At 40.5% G+C, this 27255-nt stretch overlaps 1 protein-coding gene across 2 annotated transcripts in view; it reads right to left on the bottom strand.

The window, feature by feature from the left end:
* Positions 1 to 27255, bottom strand: part of Exoc2 (exocyst complex component 2) — a 187112-nt gene that overhangs the window by 120765 nt on the left and 39092 nt on the right. For both annotated transcript variants that reach the window (XM_052156220.1, XM_052156221.1), the window contains exons 2-6: positions 25606 to 25766; positions 24706 to 24882; positions 22526 to 22652; positions 10857 to 10970; positions 9338 to 9462 (exon numbers count right to left, since the gene is read on the bottom strand). In XM_052156220.1, the coding sequence (XP_052012180.1) occupies positions 9338 to 9462; positions 10857 to 10970; positions 22526 to 22652; positions 24706 to 24882; positions 25606 to 25723 (661 nt within the window). In that variant the 5' untranslated portion in view covers positions 25724 to 25766. The remainder of the gene's footprint in view (positions 1 to 9337; positions 9463 to 10856; positions 10971 to 22525; positions 22653 to 24705; positions 24883 to 25605; positions 25767 to 27255) is intronic.

Raw genomic sequence — 27255 nt, 5'->3', positions numbered from 1 at the left:
GACTGGGAGAGCATCGAAGAACAGCGATCATGGCAGGAGGTATCTACAAGAGCTTTGAAAATGCAAAGAACCTTCGCAAAATACATTCATTCACATATATGCATATATGTGTGTACACACATGCATACATGTATGAGCAATGCAGTGGAGTTACTCTATAATGAAGGTAGGAGGGGACACAATGTGACAAGCCATAGACAAATAAAAAGCTCAATAGCAGGTGTGGTATACTTCATTTCAAGTTGCTGGTCAGTGGGATCCCATAGACCCTCCATTGTCTTTTTCATTTTAAAGCTTTATTTATTTATTATATGTGAGTACACTGTAGCTATCTTCAGACACTCCAGAAGAGGACATCAGATCTGATTACAGATGGTTATGAACCACCATGTGGTTGCTGGGAATTGAACTCAGGACCTTCAGAAGAGCAGTCAGTGCTCTCAACCACTGAGCCATCTCTCAAGCTCTCCATTTTCATCATTGCCAATGCTACTGTCATTGTTCTAAGTTCCCTTCAGAAACTGATGCTAAGACATGGGAAAATTCAGCTAGTACTAACCGAGAAACTTCATCTCTACTATCTAATTTTCATAGTGCTGGAGAGTACTATACATGCTACAGGGGAGAAACCTCACCAACTTTCTTACCTGCCTGTAAGCCCTCTGAGTCCTAATAATTGGCAAGACATGACCACTGGAACAATAGTGGCAGGAATGTCATGGGAGCAACTGACACACTTTCCAAAAGGATTCAAAATCTCTTCCATAAGACAGAACTTATATCTGACTGTTGAGTGGCACAGAAATCCAGGAATGGCAAGATCTAGAGGAGAACCATCATAACAACCTGCATTCAAAGTCCCTATCTTCATGTACATAGATTAGGGCATTTCTCCATCTTCATTAGAGATGTTTCTTTATGTAGATGGAGATCAATATAGGGGCCTACACTTGAGCAATGTGTAAAAAGACTTGAACGTTCAGTTCTAAATTGGACATCTACCATCAGAGCCCCCTCCACCAATGAATCATTGCACAGAAGAGGATACGAAAAGATCGTTAGAGCCAGAATATCTGTCAGATATGATAATTCTGTTGTACACATGAATTCACAGGGGCCAATATCAAGCCAACAAAGAAGAGATGTTTAAAAAGCTCCACCCCCCATCTGAGAAGCTACTGAGAATTGATGGGTGTTGAGGAGGGAAGTGTGTATTAGTGACTATTCTATTGCTGCGATAAACCATCATGACAAAGGCGAGTTATAAAATCAAGGGTTTATTTAGGCTTATGGGTCCAGAGGGTTAGCAGTCCATGATGACAGAGTGAACACATATTTGCTTGAGAAGGAAATTGAGAGCTAACATCCTGAACCAAAAGCACAAAACAGAAAGTGTACTGGGAATAGTGTAGAGGTTTGAACCTCCAAAGCCTGTCTTCACTGGCATACTTCCTCTAACAAGGCCACACCTTCTAAGCGTACCCAGACTGCACCTCCAACTGGGTCCAAATAATCACATGGGTAAGCCATCTCACTCAAACCACCACAGCAGGCCAGTGCTGATCAAGCATGCAGCTCCCAAGTGTTACCCAATCTCCATTAGATTCTGGCCATCCACCCAGGCACATACAGGTTCAACTAAATCAACTCACTAATTTAAATGAGAGTTAAAAAAGAGCACATAAGGTTTAGAGACAAAAAGTGATGGGAGAAATTGGGAGAGAATATGCATAGATTAGATCAAAACGTATTGCTCTCAAACAATAATACCTAAACAAATGTAATACAGCCCATAAATAGATGAAAGAAAATCTCATGTTCATCAAAATATAGAAAGGCTTCTGACAAAGTTCAAAATCAGAAAAACAGGAAAAGAAGAAACATTCTCTAGAATAAAGATTATATCCAATAAATCTGTACAAATATTATACTAATCACAGAAAAGTAGATAGCAGTTCCCCTAGGTTCTCAACCTGTGGTTCATGACCTCTCTGGGGGGTCAAATGACTCTTTTACAAGGGTCACCTAAGCCCAACAGGAAACACAGATGCTTATGTTATGATCTGCAACAGTAGCAAAATTACAGTTATGAAGTAGCAATGAAAATAATCTTATGGTTGGGGTTAGCACAATAAGAAGAATTATATTAACCATGGCAGTGTTAGGAAGGTTGAGAACTGTGGTTATAGAGGTAGGACTGAGGTGTGTGAGGTGCTTTGCTCTCATCACTTATTCAATGCAGCACCTGAAGTCTTGCCCAAAAGGGGTAGGAGAAGCAAAGGGAAAAGAAATAGGAACAGAAGGAGTTAAATTATCACCATTTGCAGCTGTGGTAGGAATGTTTTCTCTAGAAAAGAAAGGGAAGCTCTTGAGACTCAGGTTTAAAAAAAAAAAAAATCAGTCCCATCTGGGAAATGAGAAACAGTCTCTCAAAAAGGTTCTTCCTCTGACCTGTAGAGCCACCTGCAGTCTGACCGAAGAGCTCCAGGAAGGTACTTTTTGAGTTTTCACCTGCATTGGGACTGGCTTTTTGGTGATGCAGTTGAATTTTTGAGTCATCCCTGCTCCTCTAGTAATCCTCACCCATATTTCTGTAAATAAACTCATGGTTCATCAAGTCGGACTTAGTTGCAATCATTACTGTGGTCTGTCATAGGCTCCCTCTCTGTGGGAAGTAGACATGGATAAGTGTGTGCATCTCCCTAAGAAAGATCTGTGGCACAAGAACAGCTGACAAGATCTGTACTTATAGAAACTCTTAGCCCAATGAACACTGTCAGCAAAGTATCAAGATATAAAGACCAACATCAAAAAGAGTAGCTTTAATAAACATACACCAATAAAGAAAGTAGAAAAATAAAAATCAGGAATAGTGACTTTCAATTACAATGCGCCTTTTTTTGGTTGGAAGACTTTCTATGACTCCTTCTATTTCTTTAGGCATTATGGAGTCTTCCAACCAAAAAAAAGCACAGGACCAGATGGTTTCAGTGCAGAATTCTATCAGACCTTCAAAGAAGAGTTAACAACAATACTCTTCAAACTATTCCACAAAATAGAAACAGAAGGAACACTACCCAATTCCTTCTACAAAGCCACAATTACGCTGATACCAAAACCGCACAAAGATCCAACAAAGAAAGAGAACTTCAGACCAATCTCCCTTATGAACATCGATGCAAAAATACTCAATAAAATTCTTGCCAACCGAATCCAAGAACACATCAAAACGATCATCCACCATGATCAAGTAGGCTTTATCCTGGGAATGCAGGGTTGGTTCAATATAAGGAAATCCATCAATGCAATCCACTACATAAACAAATTCAAAGAAAAAACCACATGGTCATTTCATTGGATGCTGAAAAAGCATTTGACAAAATTCAGCATCCTTTCATGCTTAAAGTCTTGGAAAGAACAGGAATTCAAGGCCCATACCTAAACATAGTAAAAGCAATATACAGCAAACCGGTAGCCAGCATCAAACTAAATGGAGAGAAACTTGAAGCAATCCCACTGAAATCAGGGACCAGACAAGGCTGCCCCCTTTCTCCTTATCTTTTCAATATTGTACTTGAGGTACTAGCTCGGGCAATTCGACAACATAAGGAGGTCAAAGGGATACAAATTGGAAAGGAAGAAGTCAAACTATCATTATTTGCAGATCACATGATTGTCTAACTAAGTGACCCAAAAAACTCCACTAGAGAACTCCTACAGCTGATAAACAACTTCAGCAAAGTGGCAGGTTATAAAATCAACTCAAGCAAATCAGTGGCCTTCCTATACTCAAAGGATAAGCAGGCTGAGAAAGAAATTAGGGAAATGACCCCCCTTCACAATAGCCACAAACAGTATAAAGTATCTTGGGGTGATTCTTACCAAACATGTGAAAGATCTGTATGACAAGAACTTCAAGACTCTGAAGAAGGAAATGGAAGAAGACCTCAAAAAATGGGAAAACCTCCCATGCTCATGGATTGGTAAAATCAATATAGTTAAAATGGCCATTTTGCCAAAAGCAATATACAGATTCAATGCAATACCCATCAAAATCCCAACTCAATTCTTCAGTTAGAAAGAGCAATTATCAAATTCTTCTGGAATAACAAAAAACCCAGGATAGCTAAAACTATTCTCAGCAACAAAAGAAATTCTGGGGGAATCAGTATCCCTGACCTCAAGCAATACTACAGAGCAATAGTGTTAAAAACTGCATGGTATTGGTACAGTGACAGGCAGGAGGATCAATGGAACAGGATTGAAGATCCAGAAATGAACCCACACACCTATGGCCACTTGATCCTGTACAAAGAGGCTGAAAACATCCAATGGAAAAAAGATAGCCTTTTCAACAAATGGTGCTGGTTCAACTGGAGGTCAGCATGCAGAAGAATGTGAATTGATCCATCCTTGTCTCCTTGTACTAAGCTCAAATCCAAATGGATCAAGGACCTCCACATAAAGCCAGACACTCTGAAACTAATAGAAAAGAAACTAGGGAAGACCCTTGAGGACATCGGTACAGGGAGAAAGTTTCTGAACAGAACACCAATAGCGTATTCTCTAAGTTCAAGAATTGACAAATGGGACCTCATAAAATTACAAAGTTTCTGTAAGGCAAAGGACACCATCAAGAGGACAAATCGGCAACCAACAAATTGGGAAAAGATCTTCACCAATCCTACATCAGATAGAGGGCTAATATCCAATATATATAAAGAACTCAAGAAGTTAGACTCCAGAAAACCAAACAACCCTATTAAAAAATGGGGGTACAGAGTTAAACAAAGAATTCTCACCTGAAGAACTTCAGATGGCGGAGAAGCATCTTAAAAAATGCTCAACTTCATTAGTCATTAGGGAAATGCAAATCAAAACTGTACAGAGCCATATTGGGGCAGTCTTGCACTTGGTCAGAGTTTGACTTTGGTCAAGGTTAACTTCTCCCAGTTAGCCAGGATCCTGCTCCACCTAGGGTGGAGCGCTCGTAGTAAAGGTTAAGTTCATTGTTCCTCCAGGTATAGGGATTCCTGAATTAAGCAAGTGACCCACCCAGCTGCCGGAGCAGTCAAGACGAAGACCTCCAAGAGAAGCTAGACAACTTCCACCGGAACTCAGCCTGGAGTCTGGGGGGAAGGGTTTGCCCTAACTGTTAAAAGGTCCGGCGCCATTAAAGTTTACGGCTTTGATCAGTGAACATTGACTTGGCCGCACGTTCTTTTCGCCCCTCTTCCCTATAACCCCAAGATTCTCTCAACAGGTAACCCGGTTTACATGTGGCTGCGGGCAGCTACACAAAACAACCCTGAGATTTCACCTTACACCAGTCAGAATGGCTAAGATTAAAAATTCAGGAGACAGCAGGTGTTGGAGAGGGTGTGGAGAAAGAGGAACACTCCTCCACTGCTGGTGGGGTTGCAAATTGGTACAACCACTCTGGAAATCAGTCTGGTGGTTCCTCCGAAAACTGGGCACCTCACTTCCAGAAGATCCTGCTATACCACTCCTGGGCATATACCCAGAGGATTCCCCACCATGTAATAAGGATACATGCTCTACTATGTTCATAGCAGCCCTATTTATAATTGCCGGATGCTGGAAAGAACCCAGGTATCCCTCAACAGAAGAGTGGATGCAAAAAATGTGGTATATCTACACAATGGAGTACTTACTATTCAGCCATTAGAAACAATGAATTCACGAAATTCTTAGGCAAATGGATGGAGCTAGAGAACACCATACTAAGTGAGATAACCCTGACTCAAAAGGTGAATCATGGTATGCACTCACTTATAAGTGGATATTAACCTAGAAAACTGGAATACCCAAAACATAATCCACACATCAAATGAGGTACAAGAAGAAAGGAAGAGTGGCCCCCTGTTCTGGAAAGACTCAGTGAAGCAGTATTCGGCAAAACCAGAACGGGGAAGTGGGAAGGGGTGGGTGGGAGGACAGGGGGAGAGAAGGGGGCTTGCGGGACTTTCGGGGAGTGGGGGGCTAGAAAAGGGGAAATCATTTGAAATGTAAATTAAAAAATATATCGGAAAAAAAAGGATACTGATCCCAGTGGGGGGGGGAACAATGAGCCCCCCCCAATAGAACAAAATGAAACAAATCTAGGAATAATCTTAAGAAAGTAAAAGGTCTCTACAGTGAAAACTTTTAAAACACTGGGAGGAAAAATTGAGGATATTACAAACTAGAAGAATCTCCCGAGTTCATGCACTGGCAGTGAAAGTTATTTACACATTCAATGGAATCTCTATCAAAATTCAATTATTTTCCTCTACACAAATAATTAATTATGGGTTTCATAGGGAAGCACAAAACACTCTGAATAGCCATAGCAATCCTGAGCAAAAAGAAAAAAACTAGGGGTATCATACTACTTAAATTATAAGCCACAATAAGAAAATAGCACAGTACTAACACACACACACACACACGCAGACTAACAGAATAAAAATTTTTGACAAAGGTGTCAAACACATATACTGGAGAAAAGACAGCCTCTGTAACTGGAGAAATGGTATCCACGTGTTGGATATCTATAGAATGAAAGTATATCCCTATTTCTCTCATGCTTTAATAAAATAAGCAAACAAGTTAACAAAAACAAAAATCTCCAACCATCTAGTACAAAGTGAATCCTGAAATTGTGAAAGTGTTCAAAGAAAATAGAGAAAAACATTTCAAAATACAGGATCAAGCAAGGACTTGTGAAAATGACTAAAGTTATTCAAGAAATAAAACCAGATTTGACAAATGTGATTACCTGACATTACAATCCTTGCACAGTAAAGAAAATAATCCCTAAAGGCACAGTCTATAGAATGAAGAAAAGCTTTGCTGATGATACCTATGACTAGGAGATTGATATCTAGAATATGATAGAACTAAAAACTATGTATCAAACTTCATAATAGTTCTAACACATGGAAAAAGGAAATGAGAGGGTACTTCTCAAAAGATGATGCATGGAAGCCCAATAGACAAGTGAGAAAATGAACATCATCTTTACTCATTAGCAAATACACTGAGATTCCACCTCACTCATCTGAATATGACTATCAAGAAAGACAAACAATAAACAGTGCTGGCAAGGATATAAGAGTTGAGTAGGGAGAAAGAACCTTTATACACTGCTGAGACTATAAGCCAGTGCAGCCATTATGAAGACCCCTCAACAGATGAAAAATAGAGCTATTATATGATCCAGATATACCATTCCTGAAAATACACTGAAAGGCATCTAAGCCAGCATACCAGAGAGATAACCTGCAAATTTATGCTTACTGCAGTGTTACACACAATAGGCAAGTTCTTAAGTTAGAATAGGTGCCCACCAACAAATGCATGAATAAGGAAAATGTGACAGATAATAGATGATAGATAGAAGATTTAAATAAACAACAATCAGTTTTATTCAGCCATAATTAAAAATGAAATTGTGTCTTTACATGAAAAAAAGATGTACTAGAGTTCTTAGTGAGGTAAGCACATGCAGATGCCACATCCTCTCCACACACACACAGAGGGAAACTGAAGGGGAGCTATCAGTCTGAGGCAGAGGCGCAGGAGGGCTCTCAGTAAGATAGTAGAATCAAAGTACACAACATGGTGGGGGGAAAGCTATGAAAAAAATCACTTTGCATGAGTATAACCAGGTAAATAAGTTAATGAAAGAAAAGAAAAAAGATTTCTAGTATACACAACTCTGCATATGATATGATCTCATTGTAATATATACTCCTTTAGCAAAAAAAAAAAAAAAAGACTAAAAGAAAATACATTGCAATATTAATATAATTACCTCTACCAGTAAAACAACTTGTTTATTATTTCTGGCTTTCAACAATATCTTTTCTCTTTCTATAAAAAACAAAGGAGCCAGATTAATGGCATGTTGCTAATGTTTTCAAATTTACTATGTCAAATTGACTATGATAATTATTTTATATATGCTATAAAGTAATTAAATTATTGCATACTAATTTCAGTATGATCTTTGTTCAATCTGAAGCTCCCCACATTCTTCTAGATCAGTGGTCCTCAACTTTCCTAACACTGCCACCCTTTAATAAAGTTCCTTGTGCTATAATGATCCCCAAACATAAAATTATTTTCATTGCTACTTCATAACTATAATTTTGCTACTGTTATAAATCATACTATAAATATCTGTGTTTTACAATGGTATTCGACATTCACTGTGAAAGGGGTCATCATTCCCAGGTTAAGAACCAGTGTTCTAGAGCAATAGTTTGGTAAGTACTGTATTTGCATTACAACACGAAACTGTTCATACAATCCCTCTGATTGCCAAGAAACAAATCCTGGTAATGCAGAGCAACATGAGGAACACGTCAGCAACCACAAGGCACCATGGGTCACCAAAGAAGAGACTCTGTTGGCCCCACTCCCTCCCAGTGTGTACATTTCACCTAGCCAAAGTCCTAACTTCCACCTACAAGGAAAGGAAAATACACACACACACACACACACACACACACACACACTTTCTTTCTTTCTTTCTCTCTCTCTCTCTCTCTCTCTCTCTCTCTCTCTCTCTCTAAATAAACAAACAAATGAATGCCACACAAGTACTTAGTTACAGGAACTTTAATTTTCAAAAGTAATAACTGTGGTAAATTTCATTAATGTATATATATATATATATATATATATGTGTGTGTGTGTGTGTGTGTGTGTGTGTGTATAATATACTAACAATATATAAAAATACATATTATATATTTTCACTAAATAAAAATAAACTAAAGGCAGTTTATAAAAATCTACCCATTATCATTCACTGCAATATCTAAAGCTCTGATAACACAATTTTCCTTTCTTTTAATAGGATGTCAGAGTGAGCAGTTATGACTGTATATGTCAGGGGCCTGGGGGTAATGGCTGAAATCAATGCCACATTTTCATCAGGCCTTTCAAAATAAAACAATTAATAGGGACCAATTTTAGAATTAGGCATATGAGTAAGATGTGATGTCTGTAAATGAGTTTAGGAATTCTAGACCTTTACCCATTGGGATTCAATTTCTTATCAGCCCCAAAGACTGGGCATCGTAGAGAGGTATAGGAGTCTCCTGTTTCACATGTAAGATGGGTCAGCAGAGCCTTAGAGACAAATATTTACAGTACTAGGCCTTCAAAGAGATTCCAGCCTAGTCTGCAACAAATATTTATGGTACGTCTTAAACCTCTACTTTTATAAATACAGACCAAATGTCACACCCCATAAACATGAGGGAGCACAGCGTCAGGGTTCCACAGTAGAAGCCCCAGCAGATGGCTCTCAGAGTTGCCTTACCTGAGAGAGCATCTTGAGCTTCAAAGAAGGTACTGAGGCCACCCTTCACATACGCCAGACTACCCTCGCTCTTCTTGTTGGCCTGCCTTTTGAGGTTGGTGACTGCCATCTTGAGCTGTTCAAAACTGAAACAAATTAAAAGAAATCAACTGCCCTGACAAGATAATGCATTCCATGTAAAACACTAGACATGCTAAAGTTCCTATAAAGCATATACATTAATTCAGTAACTACATAAAGACAAAAAAAAGTTTAAATTCTTATCTAGATCTAAACCTTTTATTTATTGTGATGGCTGACAGATATGAAATTAGTCTTATAGCTAAAGATGATAATTCCAAGCACATCAGGTCCCTAAGAAGTAAGTACAAATGTAGATATTATCTACTAGATTTGGCAGACAGAAGTTCTGAGTATCTTCTACTGGCCTAGCTAAGGTGCAGTAGCTCAACAGCAGATTTCCCACTCTCTCACGCAAGTGTCCTGGAGCCCTGAACAAGACTCTCATCTCACCACTCAATATGTGGTCCTTTGTCCTTAATAGAAAAATTACACAAATCCTGTGAGCGACTCCCTTAAAGACGCAAGGCACATGAGGTCCAAGGGTGAAGCACCATGCTAAACCCATGATTGTGTATGCTAGCATAGATGTTTGCAATAAAGCAACAAAAATAAGGCCATACAGTTGTATCTCCATCAAAAGCTGAGGGAGAAAAGGTATTTTGGAAATTTTATTTCCACTTGATCTCACAAAAATCTGTTAATATAGTATGCGATATCGCTTTAAGTAGTAACTCCATACACAAAACATCAATTCTGAGTTATGACAGGAAAAAATGTGTCCATAATGAAAAATTAAAGCAATCTTCTACAATTATAAACTAACTCCTACAGTACTTGCTTTAAAACATTACCAGACCAAATTTATGTACTAAAATGCCAACTTTTCTTCATGTTTTCTAATAATGGTTTTCACCTCTTTAAGCAAATAATGTTAATATATACTTTTACCCATTGACTATATTATAGAGAATATATATCTTAAGTAACAATCAACTCTTTATCTAAATGTTTTCACTGATAGTGCTGTTTTCAATCAATCTGGCAAAAAGTTACCAATGTGATCTTTATAGTGTCGGAAAATGTCAAAGGAACACATGACCTTGGAGAGCCCAACCACCTCCTTACCATCACATACGCTAAATCTACGCCGGTTTCTGTGCTCTGAGGTCAGGGAAGGCAGGTGCTCTACATTTCACACAGAATTACTGTTTTCATGTGACTGATAAGGACAATCCTCTACTTTAGTCCTCTACTAAGACCATAGGTAGGATCAGGAATAAGTCAAGAATGACATTTTACCAAACATGGAAACAGACAAACTGACAGTTAGGGACTCAGCAAAGTCAACTCACAGAGCTACAGCTATGTTATCATCTGTAAGGCTAGACTTAAGTCAGTGTTACTGCATAAGCCTACTGTCTGAAGCCCCAGTGGTCAGGCTCTGGTGTCCACTAACCTGGTGGTGGAGTGATTCTCTATGAGATACCAGGCTGCTGAGAAATTCTCACTTGTAAAATCAGCACTCATGCCAGGGAATAACACTTCTAAGTTCTTCTGAGGAAGTTTACATCTAAAGAGAAAAGAAGTTAAAATACATTACAACTGCTCTGATACTAGCATTCCCAAGAACTACACAGTAACTTAATATACAAGCCTGCTTATTTACATAGAATAAGCTATTGTAAGCTATCAAGAACATATTTGAATATAATATGTATGGAATATACTTTCAATATTATGACTGAGTTCCTACCATGTAAGCTTTGTTATGACAATCTGACATTTAAAATTAACCAGTGCATGTGGAATAATTTCTTTACCCTGTCATTGTCCCATCTGAGGTATACACTGGCCTGTAATTGTCCCAACTGAGTTGAACACTGGCCTGTCACTGTCCTAACTGAAGTACACACTGGCCTGTTATTGTCCCAACTGAGGTACACACTGGCCTGTCACTGTCCTAACTGAAGTACACACTAGCCTGTCATTGTCCTAACTAAGGTACATACTAGCCTGACATTGTCCTAACTGAGGTACACACTGGCCTGTCACTTTCCCATCTGAGGTAAACACTGGCCTGTCATTGTCACATCTGAGGTAAACACTGGCCTGTCATTGTCCTAACTGAGGTACATACTGGCCTATCATTGTCCCATCTGAGGTGAACACTGGCTTGTCATTGTCCTAACTAAGGTATACACTGGCCTATCACTGTCCCATCTGAGGTGAACACTGACTTGTCATTGTCCTAACTGAGGTACACACTAGCCTGTCATTGTCCCATCTGAGGTAAACACTGGCTTGTCATTGTCCTAACTGAGGTACACACTGGCCTATCACTGTCCCATCTGAGGTGAACACTGACTTGTCATTGTCCTAACTGAGGTACACATTAGCCTGTCATTGTCCCATCTGAGGTAAACACTGGCTTGTCATTGTCCTAACTGAGGTACACACTGGCCTATCACTGTCCCATCTGAGGTGAGCACTGGCTTGTCATTGTCCTAACTGAGGTACACACTGGCCTGTCATTGTCCCATCTGAGGTGAGCGCTGGCTTGTCATTGTCCTAACTGAGGTACACACTGGCCTATCACTGTCCCATCTGAGGTGAGCACTGGCTTGTCATTGTCCTAACTGAGGTACACACTGGCCTGTCATTGTCCCATCTGAGGTGAACACTGGCTTGTCATTGTCCTAATTGAGGTACATACTAGCTTGTCATTGTACCATCTGAGGTGAACACTGGCTTGTCATTGTCCTAACTGAGGTACACACTGGTCTGTCATTGTCCCATCTGAGGTGAACACTGACCTGTCACTGTCTTAACTGAGTTAAACAGATGTTTGTTATTCCTCGGGAAAAGTTTACACCATATTTATCCTGACCAGACCCTGTCCAAGGCATATAACCTTGTAGGCTTTGCTGCTGACCCACATCCTCATTTGCAAGATGAAGTCCAAGTTCTCAATTTCATATTCAAGAGTTTCTCTGTACTAAATCTGCTCATCTCTTAGGACACATTTCTGCAACTCCAGTTCTCGCACTAAAATCTTCAGAGCCTCACACAGATTATACCCTCCTGACATGTCATATTGTCTGCACTTTATTCCTCTGACTTGCTGAGCCCTCTATCAAAAATATTTCCCCAGCCCTGATAGACTGGTCAAGCCAAATTATACTGTACAAACGGAACATCCTTTTATAGACTCATATTACAAATGAGAAACACCCCTGTACTAAAAGCAAACATGGCAGTTCAAGTGTCTCCACACGTGTCTAGAGCCTTAGTATGTACGTACCACACACAGCCCCCACACATTCTAGGGAGCCCACCATGACCAATGCTCCATCTTTACCCGAGGTAATATTTTTGCTTCCTTTTCCTAGCCATGATCGACAGGTGATGGGCTGTTACAGAGGGGTAGATGGTGGCAGGCTTTTTATCCTCCCTCTGTTAGTTACTGTATCACACTGTAGGTTATTACGGGCACTTAAAAACTGGTTTTGCATTGACTCCTTACTCACAAGATACCAGAAGGCACAGGAGTCCTTACCCTAAATTTTTAGTTACCTTGGACAGACCACCCCAGACAAGTACAGTTCTCCATGACAGCAAGGCTGCATACTAATACAAAAGTCATCACCTTATAAGAACCAGACTGGCCCACTCATAGAATGTCTTAGGGTTTTATTGCTGTGAAGAGATACCATGACCACTGTAACGGTTATGAAGAAAAACATTTAACTGGGGCTGGAGGTTCAGCCCATTATCATCATGGAGGGCAGCATGGCAGCACACAGGAAGACATGGCACTGCAGAAGGGGCCGACAGTCCTCCATCTTGATCCATAGGCAGCAGACGGAGACTGCCATGCAAGGCCTAGTTTGAGCAAATAAAACTTCAAAGCTGCCTCCACAGTGACACAATCCCACCAACAAGGCTACAGCTCCTATTAGTGCCATTCCCCATATATGGACAAAGCATTCAAACCATGAGTCTATGGGGCCCATTCCTATTCAAACCACCACACAGAACAAGAACTTCAACAAACACACAGACTCTAAACTAACAGAGTGACCACTGAGAGCACACCTTGGCAAGGACTAATAAATCATACACACCTACTACTCCTTACCCCAATCCTGCCTTCTTTTAATCCTCAAGTACACGCCAGTTACGTATGCACTCACTGATAAGGTCCTGGCACTTTTGCGCTAAACCTCTGGGTCCAGAGCTGGGGCAGGATGAAAAGGGAGCAGACAGGTCATCCCAGAGCCCTTGCCAGGCCTGCCACAGGACAGTCATCCCAGAGCCCTCGCCAGGCCTGCCACAGGACGGCCATCCCAGAGCCCATGCCAGGCCTGCCACAGGACGGTCATCCCAGAGCCCTCGCCAGGCCTGCCACAGGACAGTCATCCCAGAGCCCTCGCCAGGCCTGCCACAGGACGGCCATCCCAGAGCCCTCGCCAGGCCTGCCACAGGACAGTCATCCCAGAGCCCTCGCCAGGCCTGCCACAGGACAGTCATCCCAGAGCCCTTGCCAGGCCTGCCACAGGACGGCCATCCCAGAGCCCTTGCCAGGCCTGCCACAGGACGGCCATCCCAGAGCCCTCGCCAGGCCTGCCACAGGACAGTCATCCCAGAGCCCTCGCCAGGCCTGCCACAGGACGGCCATCCCAGAGCCCTCGCCAGGCCTGCCACAGGACAGTCATCCCAGAGCCCTCGCCAGGCCTACCACAGGACAGTCATCCCAGAGCCCTCGCCAAGCCTGCCACAAGACGGTCATCCCAGAGCCCTTGCCAGGCCTGCCACAGGACGGTCATCCCAGAGCCCTCGCCAGGCCTGCCACAGGAGGCCTGCACTCTCACAGCAGGTAGGAAACCCTATCTGAGCCATGCATACATTTCCACATGTCCCCTGAGGGCAGCTTTCAGGGAGCTCCATCCACAGCCTTTAGATGCATTCACTTCCTCCTTATGTTTCCTTACACCGGGTTGCCACTCCGGGGACACTCCACAGACTAGCATCTGCACTGGGGCAATGACAGCTGCAGGCCAAGCCTCCTCTTACCCTTTATTCAGTGACCCCATTCAAATCAGTGTGATGTCTGAGAAAGGTTGATGGGAATCCTCCTAGAAAAGGTCTCATATTCTAAAGAGAACTCAGAAAAATAGCTACTTTTCTACCCTTGGACATCATTATGCCAAGTTGCAAGACCAGGAATTATGAAAAACGTTTCTAATTATGAAGGAAACACTTTTATCAGAAGAGCAAATCTGACTTCCACAAACCTCAGTGACATGACTAAGAGTGTGTCACCTCTGAATTTTGTACATTGTGAAAAAAGGAATGTCCTCTTTGATTAAGACAAATAAATTGGCATTTCCCATTATCTACAGCTGAAGGCATCTTGATTTAATATTGTAGCCTTTAAAATGAGCTAAAATAGACTCATCTTTGATCTGTGTATCCAGAAAATGTGAAATAGAAATAGGAGCTATAAAGTGCAGTGGACTCATGCCAGGATTCCCAGGGATAGGCAGAGATGAGGTATCCGTAAAAGCACAGCCCCCAAGTCCTTTCATCTCTATGTACAGCCTGGGAAAGCAACTGAGCTCTCCAGGTTCCATTTACTCCTGAGGACCACAGCAGCTTAATTCCGTGAGCCGTGCTCAGACTCCACCTGCAGTCGCCCAGCACGCTGCGGGGGAGAAAGTGAAGGCGCTGAGAAAACTCACGAGGTCCTCTCATGAAGGAGTCAAAGCAGCTTAGTCCCTACTCACTCCTGCTGGGCCTAAAACGGTTCCGTTACACGGCAGTGTCAACTCAGACTTCATCCTTCTAGAAAGGGTGCCTGAGCAGACAGACACTCAACAGGAAAGTCTGTAAAACACATAGTGGAAAGCGTGCTGTGTGCCGCGTGCCTCATGGTGCAGCACTAGAGCAGGAAGGCTCCTGGCTGTTCATGAACTGATGCTGTTCTTTGAAGGCATGTGCCATGCTTATTTCTTTCGGCTTTAAATTTCAACAACATAATTTACAATGTTACATTAAATATTAGGGGATTTTTTTTTATTTTAAAGTAAGGCATAGTTTCTGGACTTAGGCACTGTACCATAGCCCACAAATCTACTTTTTACAAGATTCTAAGTTAAATTCAAGACACTTCTATGATCTTCTTAGGAATGACCCTGCTGTCTTTTTTGTCAAGGCAGATTTCTAAATGTACTGGGAAAACTGGTCACTGTTTCTGTCTGTTGGAAATGTGACTCAATAAGACTAGAGGAAGATGTACACTGCCCAAAATCCAAGCAGAAATAAAACAGATACTATCTCTGCACCCACTGAATACTCAAGGCACCAAGCCCCAGCAACTGCTCACTCTAAAAGTGGGAGGTGATTGAAAGCAGGAGCCACGCTCCATGCCTCTGCCTTCGCTTCACACCAGGACGCTGCCAGGACTTTCTTGATAAACATTCTTCTTAGGCGAACGGGACTTTCAAGAAACAAAATCTAGTGAGGACTTTCACTTAATATGAGCCTATTTTTATCTTCTTTTACAGCTTAAATAGTTTGTATCTACTATAACTGGAACCAGGCAAGAACATATGTATTTGTGACACTCAGCACAGTAAATCAGAAATACAGACCTTTTACAAGCGCAGCCCGGTCTCAGTTAAAGCAAAGTTACCTTTTCAGAGCAATTAGTAACGTTTTTATAAGTGCCATGGCACCATGTGTGCAAAAACATCAGTTAAAATTTAGGAACATGAAGGACTTTAACAGTCAAAGGCACCAATAAATGCCAGTTGTTAAAACCTTGTGGGGCTAGAAGATGACGGCATGCATGCTGAGTCCACCAATAAAATATATTAAAACCTGACTCATACCAAAAGCATCAAGGAGCCTATATTATGTTATTCTCACAGTCATAGAACCCAGGCCCAGCACCACAGGACTCCTCATGCCTCTGCTGTACCCTAAGTTGGCTATAGTGAATCTCATTCAGGGACAACTCTTGAGTGCTGACTCATTTCCAAAGGCCGCCTCCCACTAGTCGGAAAAGTCACCAGGACCACAAGTGATTATTTTATGATATGCATTTATGCTTCTTCAGACCTTGTTAATTACTACTTTACACTAGCAAATAATACTAAAATCTCCATGTTTTTCACCCAATGATTTAATTTTTCTAAATGATTTAAGAAATTCATATAAGACAGTAAAATGAAAGACAGTAAGGTTTCTAATGTGAATGCAACATTATTATGGGAATAAAGGATTTTACTAAAAAATATTAAGTGTGTTAGGAAACCAGACTCTCGCAAATGTCTGACACCCTGCCTCTCCCTTCCCTCACCCCTTCTGTACCTGGGCCAGGGTGCAACTCAGTATAGTTGCACAAGAAAAGGATAAACAAATCCTCCTACAACAGAATTCAGGGAAATCCATGTAGCTTTCTTAGGTGGGAGGGAGGGAGCAGTAGACAAGGACAGGGAAGGGGAGAAAACCTATTTGACTAAATAATACTTATTTTTAATTTTAATACAATTTATTATTATATAAACTTAATTGTGAAGGATTTAAATGTTAACTTACTACAACCTAGAATCATCTTGGAAAAGGCTCTGACAAAGGGATTATCTAGATTGGGTTGACCGGTAGGCATGTCTTGTTGGGAACTATCTTAGTTGTTAATGAAGGTGGGAAGAAGTCCTTGAATGTGGGTGGTACCAGGTCCTGAGCTGGCTCTGGGCTGCCTAAGAGTGAACTGCAGGTCCTGAGGAGGAAGCCTTCTCACTTCATACACGACTGTGGATATGACATTTTCCACTCCTGCCTTGACTTCCCTACAATGAACTCCTGGCTGTTCATGAACTGATGCTGTTCTTTGAAGGCATGTGCCATGCTTATTTCTTTCGGCTTTAAATTTCAACAACATAATTTACAATGTTACATTAAATATTAGGGGATTTTTTTTTATTTTAAAGTAAGGCATAGTTTCTGGACTTAGGCACTGTACCATAGCCCACAAATCTACTTTTTACAAGATTCTAAGTTAAATTCAAGACACTTCTATGATCTTCTTAGGAATGACCCTGCTGTCTTTTTTGTCAAGGCAGATTTCTAAATGTACTGGGAAAATTGGTCACTGTTTCTGTCTGTTGGAAATGTGACTCAATAAGACTAGAGGTAGATGTCTAGTGGCACTTTACAATGCCACTAGAGAGGGTTCACATCAAACTGCTCTGTGGCTAGCAGCACAAGGCCAAAAGGTAAGAGGACGAGGCAGCAAGAACTATGGAAAGAGCATCTGTCAGAACGAAAGCGAGGGCGGCAACTACAGACGGGCTGCAGTGCTGCTCTGCGTTTGTCAACTAGACACAAGCTGGAGAACAGGGGCTCTCAAGTCAGAAATAGATTGTATCCTAGAATTTCAAGTCAAATAAACTCTTTTCCCTTAAGTTGCTTTTCGTCAGGACATTTTATCACAGCCACAGAATGAAATTACGCTATTGACTTAAAAGGTTTTGTTCTGAGTCAGGGAGAAGCAAACATCACTAAGCACACAGCCACTCCGGTGGCAGTGCTTACCTGTCTTCATGTACAGCCCTCACGAGAGCCCACAGGAAAGCCAGAGAAACCCAGGCCAGACCTCTAGTGCTCAGAATTGTGTGCCAAATTCAAAGCCAGAGTATGGCTCCAAGTCACAGGACACTACCTCTAAGGAGAAATGTAAAGAAACTCTGAAGCAAGCAGAGTCCTTTTGTCATGCCATTTTTCTCCCTACCTTCCTGACTTTACAATGCCACTAGAGAGGGTTCACATCAAACTGCTCTGTGGCTAGCAGCACAAGGCCAAAAGGTAAGAGGACGAGGCAGCAAGAACTATGGAAAGAGCATCTGTCAGAACGAAAGCGAGGGCGGCAACTACAGACGGGCTGCAGTGCTGCTCTGCGTTTGTCAACTAGACACAAGCTGGAGAACAGGGGCTCTCAAGTCAGAAAACACCTTTATAAAACTGGCCTGTAAGCGAGCCATAGGTTGGAGGTGGGCTGGAGGTATATATAGGTTCCTCCAAGATTCAAACATTCCACCCTCAAGTTCCTTAAGCAGGAAGGTAAACTATGCAAGTAGCTTCAGGAAGTCCCTGAAATTGACCAGATTCACTAGGCCCCTAAGAGACAGAGTAAGCATAGAAGCTGAGAATCTCAAAGTGAGGGTGAGCTGAAAAGACACTCTGAGACCAGAACAGCTGCCTGGAAAAAGCAGAAATAAGCTAAGCTATCTAGAAGAGGTTTAGACAAACTTATCACCAAGAAATAATACTCTCCAACCTGTGTGAATACTGCAGGCTATGCAATATTCTAGGTTCCAAGCCTTGTGAGCTGTCACCCATGCTGGGGTGAGCTTTAGTGAAGAAGCTGTCTTTAAGTCACTTCTGCTCCTATAAGTATCCCTTTGGCCATACTCCTGTAAATAACCCCATTAAAACTCATTGGTTCACCAAATGGACTCTAGTGGTAACCATACCTCGGCCTGTCATGGGATTCTTATCTGAGGTGAGTAGACATGTGAATTGTATCTCTCCAAAAATGTTCTGTGGGTCCTAGGTGCTGTAAGAAAACAGGCTAAGCAAACTGCAGAGCAAATCAGTAAGCAGCACTCCTCCATGGCCTTTACATCAGCTCCTACCTCCAGATTCCTGCCCTGATTTCCCCAGTGATGGACTGTGAACTAAGAGTGGTAAGCTAAAATCACCCCTCTGCTCCCCAAGTGGCTTTTGGTCGTGGTGTTTTATTCCAGCAGTAGGAAGCCTGACTAACACAGCTGATGTGTCTCACTCTCCTGCTGAGCATGTGTATCCCCTTGGCCTCCATCTGGAAGGCTAAGGAAGCAGTCAGAACGGTCCCTCCTTCCCATGTTTCAGGAAGAAGCTAACTTTCAGGAGTTCTGATGCAAGCCCTCCATGGGTTTTCTATCAATGGCAAGCCTATGTAAGCATACTTGGCAGTGTGCTCAAGCTAACTGCCCTTTACCCTTCTATTTTGAACTGTCCCAATCTTAATTTACAGAATATAGCAGGATCTTCTGGAAGTGAGGTGCCCAGTTTTCGGAGGAACCGCCAGACTGCTTTCCAGAGTGGTTGTACCAATTTGCAACCCCACCAGCAGTGGAGGAGTGTTCCTCTTTCTCCGCACCCTCTCCAACACCTGCTGTCTCCTGAATTTTTAATCTTAGCCATTCTGACTGGTGTAAGATGAAATCTTAGGGTTGTTTTGATTTGCATTTCCCTAATGACTAATGAAGTGGAGCATTTTTTAAGATGCTTCTCCGCCAGCCGAAGTTCTTCAGGTGAGAATTCTTTGTTTAACTCTGTACCCCATTTTTTAATAGGGTTGTTCGGTTTTCTGGAGTCTAACTTCTTGAGTTCTTTATATATATTGGATATTAGCCCTCTATCTGATGTAGGATTGGTGAAGATCTTTTCCCAATTTGTTGGTTGCCGATCTGTCCTCTTGATGGTGTCCTTTGCCTTACAGAAACTCTGTAACCTTATGAGGTCCCATTTGTCAATTCTTGCTCTTAGAGCATACGCTATTGGTGTTCTGTTCAGAAACTTTCTCCCTGTACCGATGTCCTCAAGGGTCTTCCCCAGTTCTTTTCTATTAGCTTCAGAGTGTCTGGCTTTATGTGGAGGTCCTTGATCCATTTGGATTTGAGCTTAGTACAAGGAGACAAGGATGGATCAATTCGCATTCTTCTGCATGCTGACCTCCAGTTGAACCAGCACCATTTGTTGAAAAGGCTATCTTTTTTCCATTGGATGTTTTCAGCCTCTTTGTCGAGGATCAAGTGGCCATAGGTGTGTGGGTTCATTTCTGGATCTTCAATCCTGTTCCATTGATCCTCCTGCCTGTCACTGTACCAATACCATGCAGTTTTTAACACTATTGCTCTGTAGTATTGCTTGAGGTCAGGGATACTGATTCCCCCAGATTTTCTTTTGTTGCTGAGAATAGTTTTAGCTATCCTGGGTTTTTTGTTGTTCCAGATGAATTTGATAATTGCTCTTTCTAACTCTGTGAAGAATTGAGTTGGGATTTTGATGGGTATTGCATTGAATCTGTATAGTGCTTTAGGCAAAATGGCCATTTTAACTATATTGATTCTACCGATCCATGAGCATGGGAGGTTTTCCCATTTTTTGAGGTCTTCTTCCATTTCCTTCTTCAGAGTCTTGAAGTTCTTGACATACAGATCTTTCGCATGTTTGGTAAGAGTCACCCCAAGATACTTTATACTGTTTGTGGCTATTGTGAAGGGGGTCATTTCCCTAATTTCTTTCTCAGCCTGCTTATCCTTTGAGTATAGGAAGGCCACTGATTTGCTTGAGTTGATTTTGTAACCTGCCACTTTGCTGAAGTTGTTTATCAGCTGTAGGAGCTCTCTAGTGGAGTTCTTTGGGTCACTTAGGTAGACGATCATGTCGTCTGCAAATAATGATAGTTTGACTTCCTCCTTTCCAATTTGTATCCCTTTGACCTCCTTATGTTGTCGAATTGCCCGAGCTAGTACCTCAAGTACAATATTGAAAAGATAAGGAGAAAGGGGGCAGCCTTGTCTGGTCCCTGATTTCAGTGGGATTGCTTCAAGTTTCTCTCCGTTTAGTTTGATGCTGGCTACCGGTTTGCTGTATATTGCTTTTACTATGTTTAGGTATGGGCCTTGGATTCCTGTTCTCTCCAAGACTTTAAGCATGAAAGGATGCTGAATTTTGTCAAATGCTTTTTCAGCATCCAATGAAATGACCATGTGGTTTTGTTCTTTGAGTTTGTTTATGTAGTGGATTGTATTGATGGATTTCCGTATATTGAACCAACCCTGCATTCCCGGGATAAAGCCTACTTGATCATGGTGGATGATCGTTTTGATGTGTTCTTGGATTCGGTTGGCAAGAATTTTGTTGAGTATTTTTGCATCGATGTTCATAAGGGAAATTGGTCTGAAGTTCTCTTTCTTTGTTGGATCTTTGTGTGGCTTTGGTATCAGCGTAATGTGCTCTGCCTTAACTATGTTATCTAAACATCCCAAGCTCACTAAAGCTGCTATAATCTAGGGCTTTTCAACAAACAATTCCTACCCAAATGGGCCCCTTGTATCCACTTGAGCAGGGACACCATAGCAGTGAAAATGCAGTTTGCTCTCAAAAGTATTACTGATCTTCAAGTAGACATGAAGGTTAGGTATTTAAAAGTTAGTGGAAAAAAATGTTCCTCATTCTTAAAAAAAACCCAAAATGCAGACTTGGGTAAGGCATTAATAGAACTAACTTGCTACCTCCTATGGCTGGTCACGAGGCAACACCCATCAAGTAACCCTGTAGTCAGAATTACTAAGGCCAGAAAATAAATTAGATAAGATTAATATATTAGATGAATTGCTTAAGATATATGAAAATAGTTGGTCATACTTGGGGATATAAAAACAAAACATTAAATTCACTCATTAAACACTGTATCACTAACTGGCATAATTCTGATAAATAAAGCTAATTAAGGCTGGCTTAAGGAAGAATTTAGGCAGAACATATCAAAAACAAAAGATCCCTTTGGATATTATTCTAAAATATTTCAAGGAAACTGAAACGCAAACAAGTAGATAATTCTACTGATTTCAAATACTATGTAAACATATTAAAATGTACTGATGTTCATATCATTAATCAAGAGTATGTTATGGAATGGGGGATACCTCTGGAATAGAATATTTGCCTATCATGTAAGAGTCACACATTCCACAGCCAAGACCCAAAATCAAAAGACAGTAATTATTAAAATTTCAAGACATTCTTAATCATAAAATGTAAACTCCTCCAAATAACTAAAATAAATTTGTCAAAGATTTTTATCAATGAAACCATTGACTGAAGCAAAACTTGTCAAGCCTCATACATATTAACATAAAAAAAGTTAATAATCAAAATAAATAATACAGTAAATGACCTGTGTGGGTGAGCTGCCTTCACTAGTACTCTCCAGAATATCCCTAAGCATGAACCCCTCCACTTCAAGGACATAAAATATTTGACAGCAAAGTTGAAGAACCAGATGGTACTTACTTCTCAATCTCAATGCCGAGAGGATTCGCAGGACGGAGAGACAAGGGAGGAATCCCTTTGTTCCTGTCAGTCCGCATATCATAATAATTCATCTCATCCACCCACACCGCAGACTGATCTAAAATGCCTGTAAGTGTTAGGAATATGCAAGCAATAAGCCAGAGAGTCTCCAGGTGCCTTTACATCTCACCACAGTGTTTTATCTTGTAAGAGATTTAAGGGCATTACAGCTCAAGTTCTTTTCATACCTGGTGGCTTTATAACAAATACTCAGAATCTGTAAGATGGTAAAAGTAACACTTCTTGGTTTATGATTTCACTACACATTACTCAATGGAGGTGATTTTAAGCCACTCACAAAACATTCTGGGAAAAAAACCCAGATGTTTTCTGAATAATATATAACATTATTTGTACATTGTTAAATATTAATCATTAAGTTGATGATATCATTTGGAAAGAAAAGTATAAGATACAATAATATAACTTATAATATCTCTTTATTCAAGAAAATACTCCGAACTTTTTGGGAAAAAAAAAGTCTGAGAAATCTCAAGTTATAGAAGACTTAGGTTAAGCATTAATCCATAGCAAGCTTCTAACATGTGACTTCTGAGAAGCCACCACACTTGTAGGATTTGTAGTTAACACCAAGGTTCTTGTCCTAACTTCCTTAATCTAAAGTCATCTTACTACAGGTGCAATGCAAATGTTTTAAAATTGTTTTTGAAAACTCTCTAAAAACTAACATGTATTTATGAATAGCTATGTAAAATTAGCAAAGCCCTTCTTTCTTATTCTCTTCAGTATGCTAAATGCTGAAAATGTCCTATATGATAAGGAAAAAAAACATATTAGGCTGATGTCAATTTGATAAATGCAATAAAAGATCAAACAATGAAATTGGTTAAAGAATATATACCTGCACAATGGAAAATCAGATTATTCAGGGAAAACAGACTAGGTGCACATCTGCAAACAAGACACAAACTCTGAAGTGAGTGTTCTCTTTCATGGGACCAAGGTCTGTACTGCTCTACTCAGTACAGCACAGCCTTTACCACTGCAGGGACTCTGGGCTGCAACAAAGCAGGACTGAAGAGTCAGTAACTCAGAGCAAGTGTGCCCTGCTGCCTATACTAGGAGTGGCAGACACGGAGGCTTCCCAGAAGAAGGTTGTCTGAACACCAGACAGCAACAGGATTCTGTGCAAAGGAACTACTTCAGCAGCCATCGTGGGCATTAACAAGGGCTGAGCACAAGCTTATGCAGAAGTCCCACATTCTGGGCTGTCATTAAATCTGGCTCTCATCTTCTATGAGTCATTCTAAACACCCTGAACTAGGTATTCAAAATAAAATTTCACTTTCACCCAAGTTTTCTTTATGTGCTGTATAAACAATTATAAAATGATGAATTTTAGGAAAATGTTTACACATCCTCTGGAAAACTGTAAAATAGGCTCATGCTTTGATTCTAGAGTTCACTTTCTAAAGACTATATATGTAATGTACATATAATATATAAATGATTATATATAATCTTACATATATATATACTTATATACACACAAACATATTTATATGCATACATATATATTTAAATGGCATTAGATTTCTGTATACAAATGTCTACTAATACCAATGTATATACTAATTCCAGTTTTAGTTCCTGTATTACTTACATGTTTTTACTTCAAAAGTACATGTAAGGATTTATAGAGGCCAGCATTATAAAATAAAACTCTATGAGTTGAGATGGATAACAAGACTTTATTTTTCACTATAGAAAAACTGACTGAATTTAATTAGAATCGATGATCTTATACAAAAAAATTAAAGTAATGTCATATGTTCAAGAAGAAGGAGCCAGAGGGACAGGTCTCAGCAGTAACTTGGGAAGACAATAATTCTTAGAACTGTCTTCACACTGACAGTCAGTTTGGGGACTAATTCTCAAAAATGGCTGCACAGGGAGTTCAGAGCCAGCCCTTGAAGGAACCCTGAGAGTTGGAACAAAGGAAGGTGACACAAACTCTGAGACACATCTTTGTATTGTCAAAATGAACACACTACATCTAATAGGACATGAGAGTTAAGTGTGTTTTATACAAATTCTACCAGTTTTAACATCTAAAAGTTAATACATTTTCTTTAGGATAAAGTCACTAAGAGTCTTACCTATTTTTTCAGGTTTGAGTAGCTTAAAAGAGACAGTTGAGGTTCCTTTGCCCCCTGACTTGGTTGTGACAATAATGTCTCCTTTGTCATTTTTGGCTTGTCCCACTCGACAGACAATTTTACTCGCAGACATCCATTCTGCCGTGAGGAGGCAGTTATGTCCACAAATCGTCAAGCCTGAAAGTAAAAGCATGTATGCAACAAATTAAAAATAAAAAGACATAATAATGCTTCCTCTTTGAATAGATGTCAACAGTGCTGACACAGGCCATGGAATCTGGTTTTCTCTCTGATACCTAATTCTTCCTTCACTTCCCCAACCATCAGCAGAATTAGAACAATAATGGACTACAGCTAAGTCCCGGCAGTCAGATTACTTAGACGACAAGACTTAAATTGTTTTTAGAAGCACTGTTACTATTAGAAGTTAAAGTTATTAACACAGGGTGTTAAAATACATGACTACATTCTGTGATCATTTCCAAAAAGATTCTAAACTTATCCATCTTCTAAAAAGAATGTGTGTGTTTCTCTGTATATTCTTTCTCTGGTATTCAGTTATACAGCCTATTGAATGGACTAAACTGGGTATGTAATATGTATCACACATAGGCTAGAGCAGTGATTCACAGACACACTCTTGGCTACTACTGAGTTACTCAGTTCTCACATCTCCACAGGAGCTTCTAAGTGTTGGTTTCTCTGCTTCAGTGCTTTCCTAATACAACAGACACTATATTAGCCTTCCATCATTCAGCTTCTAGTAACCCCGACTCAGGCCCATCACCACACCCTAGCAAGGAGTGGCAGAACGCAATGCCCAGCCAGAGTATAGTGTAAAACCAAAGTGTTGTAAATCTCTCATTAGTTAATTAATCTGCCAGGTAACAATGCCCTTACCTATAAGGTCAGTGGGACCAGTACCCAGGTTCTCCCCTCTAATTGTGACTTTGGTCCAAGGTATCCCTTCATTTGGAGAGATGCCTGTCACAAGTGGAGGCTGCCGGGATCGAGACATTGTCCTTTGTGCAGCAAACTCTTGATCCAGTTATAGAAGCAACCTGTTTAAAAAAAAAAAATTGGTGCTAATTGAGGTAACAGAAACTACAAGCATAGGAATGTTTGACATTTGGTACCAATACATAAAAGATATTCATTCACTACACTTCAAGAGTTTTAATCGGTTCAGTCATTCATCATATCTATCAATATTTACCAAAGATGACATTTATAATGGACGCTTGTTAGCACTGTGAGAAATATTTCAAAGAAACAAAAAGCTAAGTCCCAGGTTCTGAATGTTTTTATCATATTGTTACTGCACTTCTCTAGGCCTACACAACTGACTCACAAATACCACACAAAATCATCTTATTGTTCTACTCTCCAAGTTTTCTAAGAAATACACACCTCACACCAGTCAGAATGGCTAAGATCAAAAACTCAGGAGAAAACAGGTGCTGGCAAGGATGTAAAGAAAGAGGAACACTCCTCCACTGCTGGTGGGGTTGCAAGCTGGTACAACCACTCTGGAAATCAGTCTAGCAGTTCCTCAGAAAACTGGGAATGATAATTCTGGAGGGCCCCACTATACCACTCTTGGGCATATACCCAGAGGATTCCCCAGCATATATTAAAGATACATGCTCCACTATGTTCATAGCAGCCCTATTTATAATAGTCAGAAGCTGGAAAGAACCTAGATGTCCCTCAACAGAGGAATGGATACAGAAAATGTGGTATATATACACAATGGAATACTATTCAGCCATTAGAAACAGTGAATTCATGAAATTCTTAGACAAATGGATGGAACTGGAGAACATCATCCTAAGTGAGGTAACCCAGTCTCAAAAGAACACTCATGGTAGCACTCACTGATAAACAGATATTAGCCTAGAAGCTTGGAATACCCAAGACACAATTCACATATCAAATGATGCCCAAGAAGAAGGAAGGAGTGGCCCCTGGACATGGAAAGGCTCGGTGCAGCAGTGTAGGGGAATACCAGGACAGGAAAGTGGGAAGGGGTGGATGGGGAAACAGGGGAAGGGAAGAGGGCTTATGGGACTTTCGAGGAGGTGGGAATCCAGGAAAGGGGAAATCACTGGAAACTGGTAAATAAAGACTATATCGAATAAATATATATTCCTGTAAGTATAGGAATTTACTTTATTTGAATTATAGTGTAGTTTATATTTATCATATAGTACATACATATACATACAATTAACTCATAATGGAAATCTCCTCATATGAATTATAGATGCTTTCTCAATACCTATGGCATTGATCTGTAGGCAGAAACACATATTCAATTACTGCTAAGAACTGACAGCATGGATAAAAATGTACACTGGGAAGTCAAAATAGAGCTATGCTCAAATACTGTACTCTAATTTGCTATCTCCACTCTCAGAAATTATCTGTTAGTTATCAAAACTAAGCATCTAATCAATTTCATCCTTGCTTTTAAAAGCCTAACGCTTATATGATACCCACAATTCACAAAATACCTAGGGCTGTGTCTAAAACTTGTCATAACTAGAC

Source organism: Apodemus sylvaticus, chromosome 14 (genome assembly GCF_947179515.1).
Source record: "Apodemus sylvaticus chromosome 14, mApoSyl1.1, whole genome shotgun sequence".
In the NCBI taxonomy this organism is placed as follows: Eukaryota; Metazoa; Chordata; class Mammalia; order Rodentia; family Muridae; genus Apodemus; species Apodemus sylvaticus.
The sequence above is the reverse complement of the archived record's forward strand: the minus strand, read 5'-3'. Positions and strand labels throughout refer to the sequence as shown.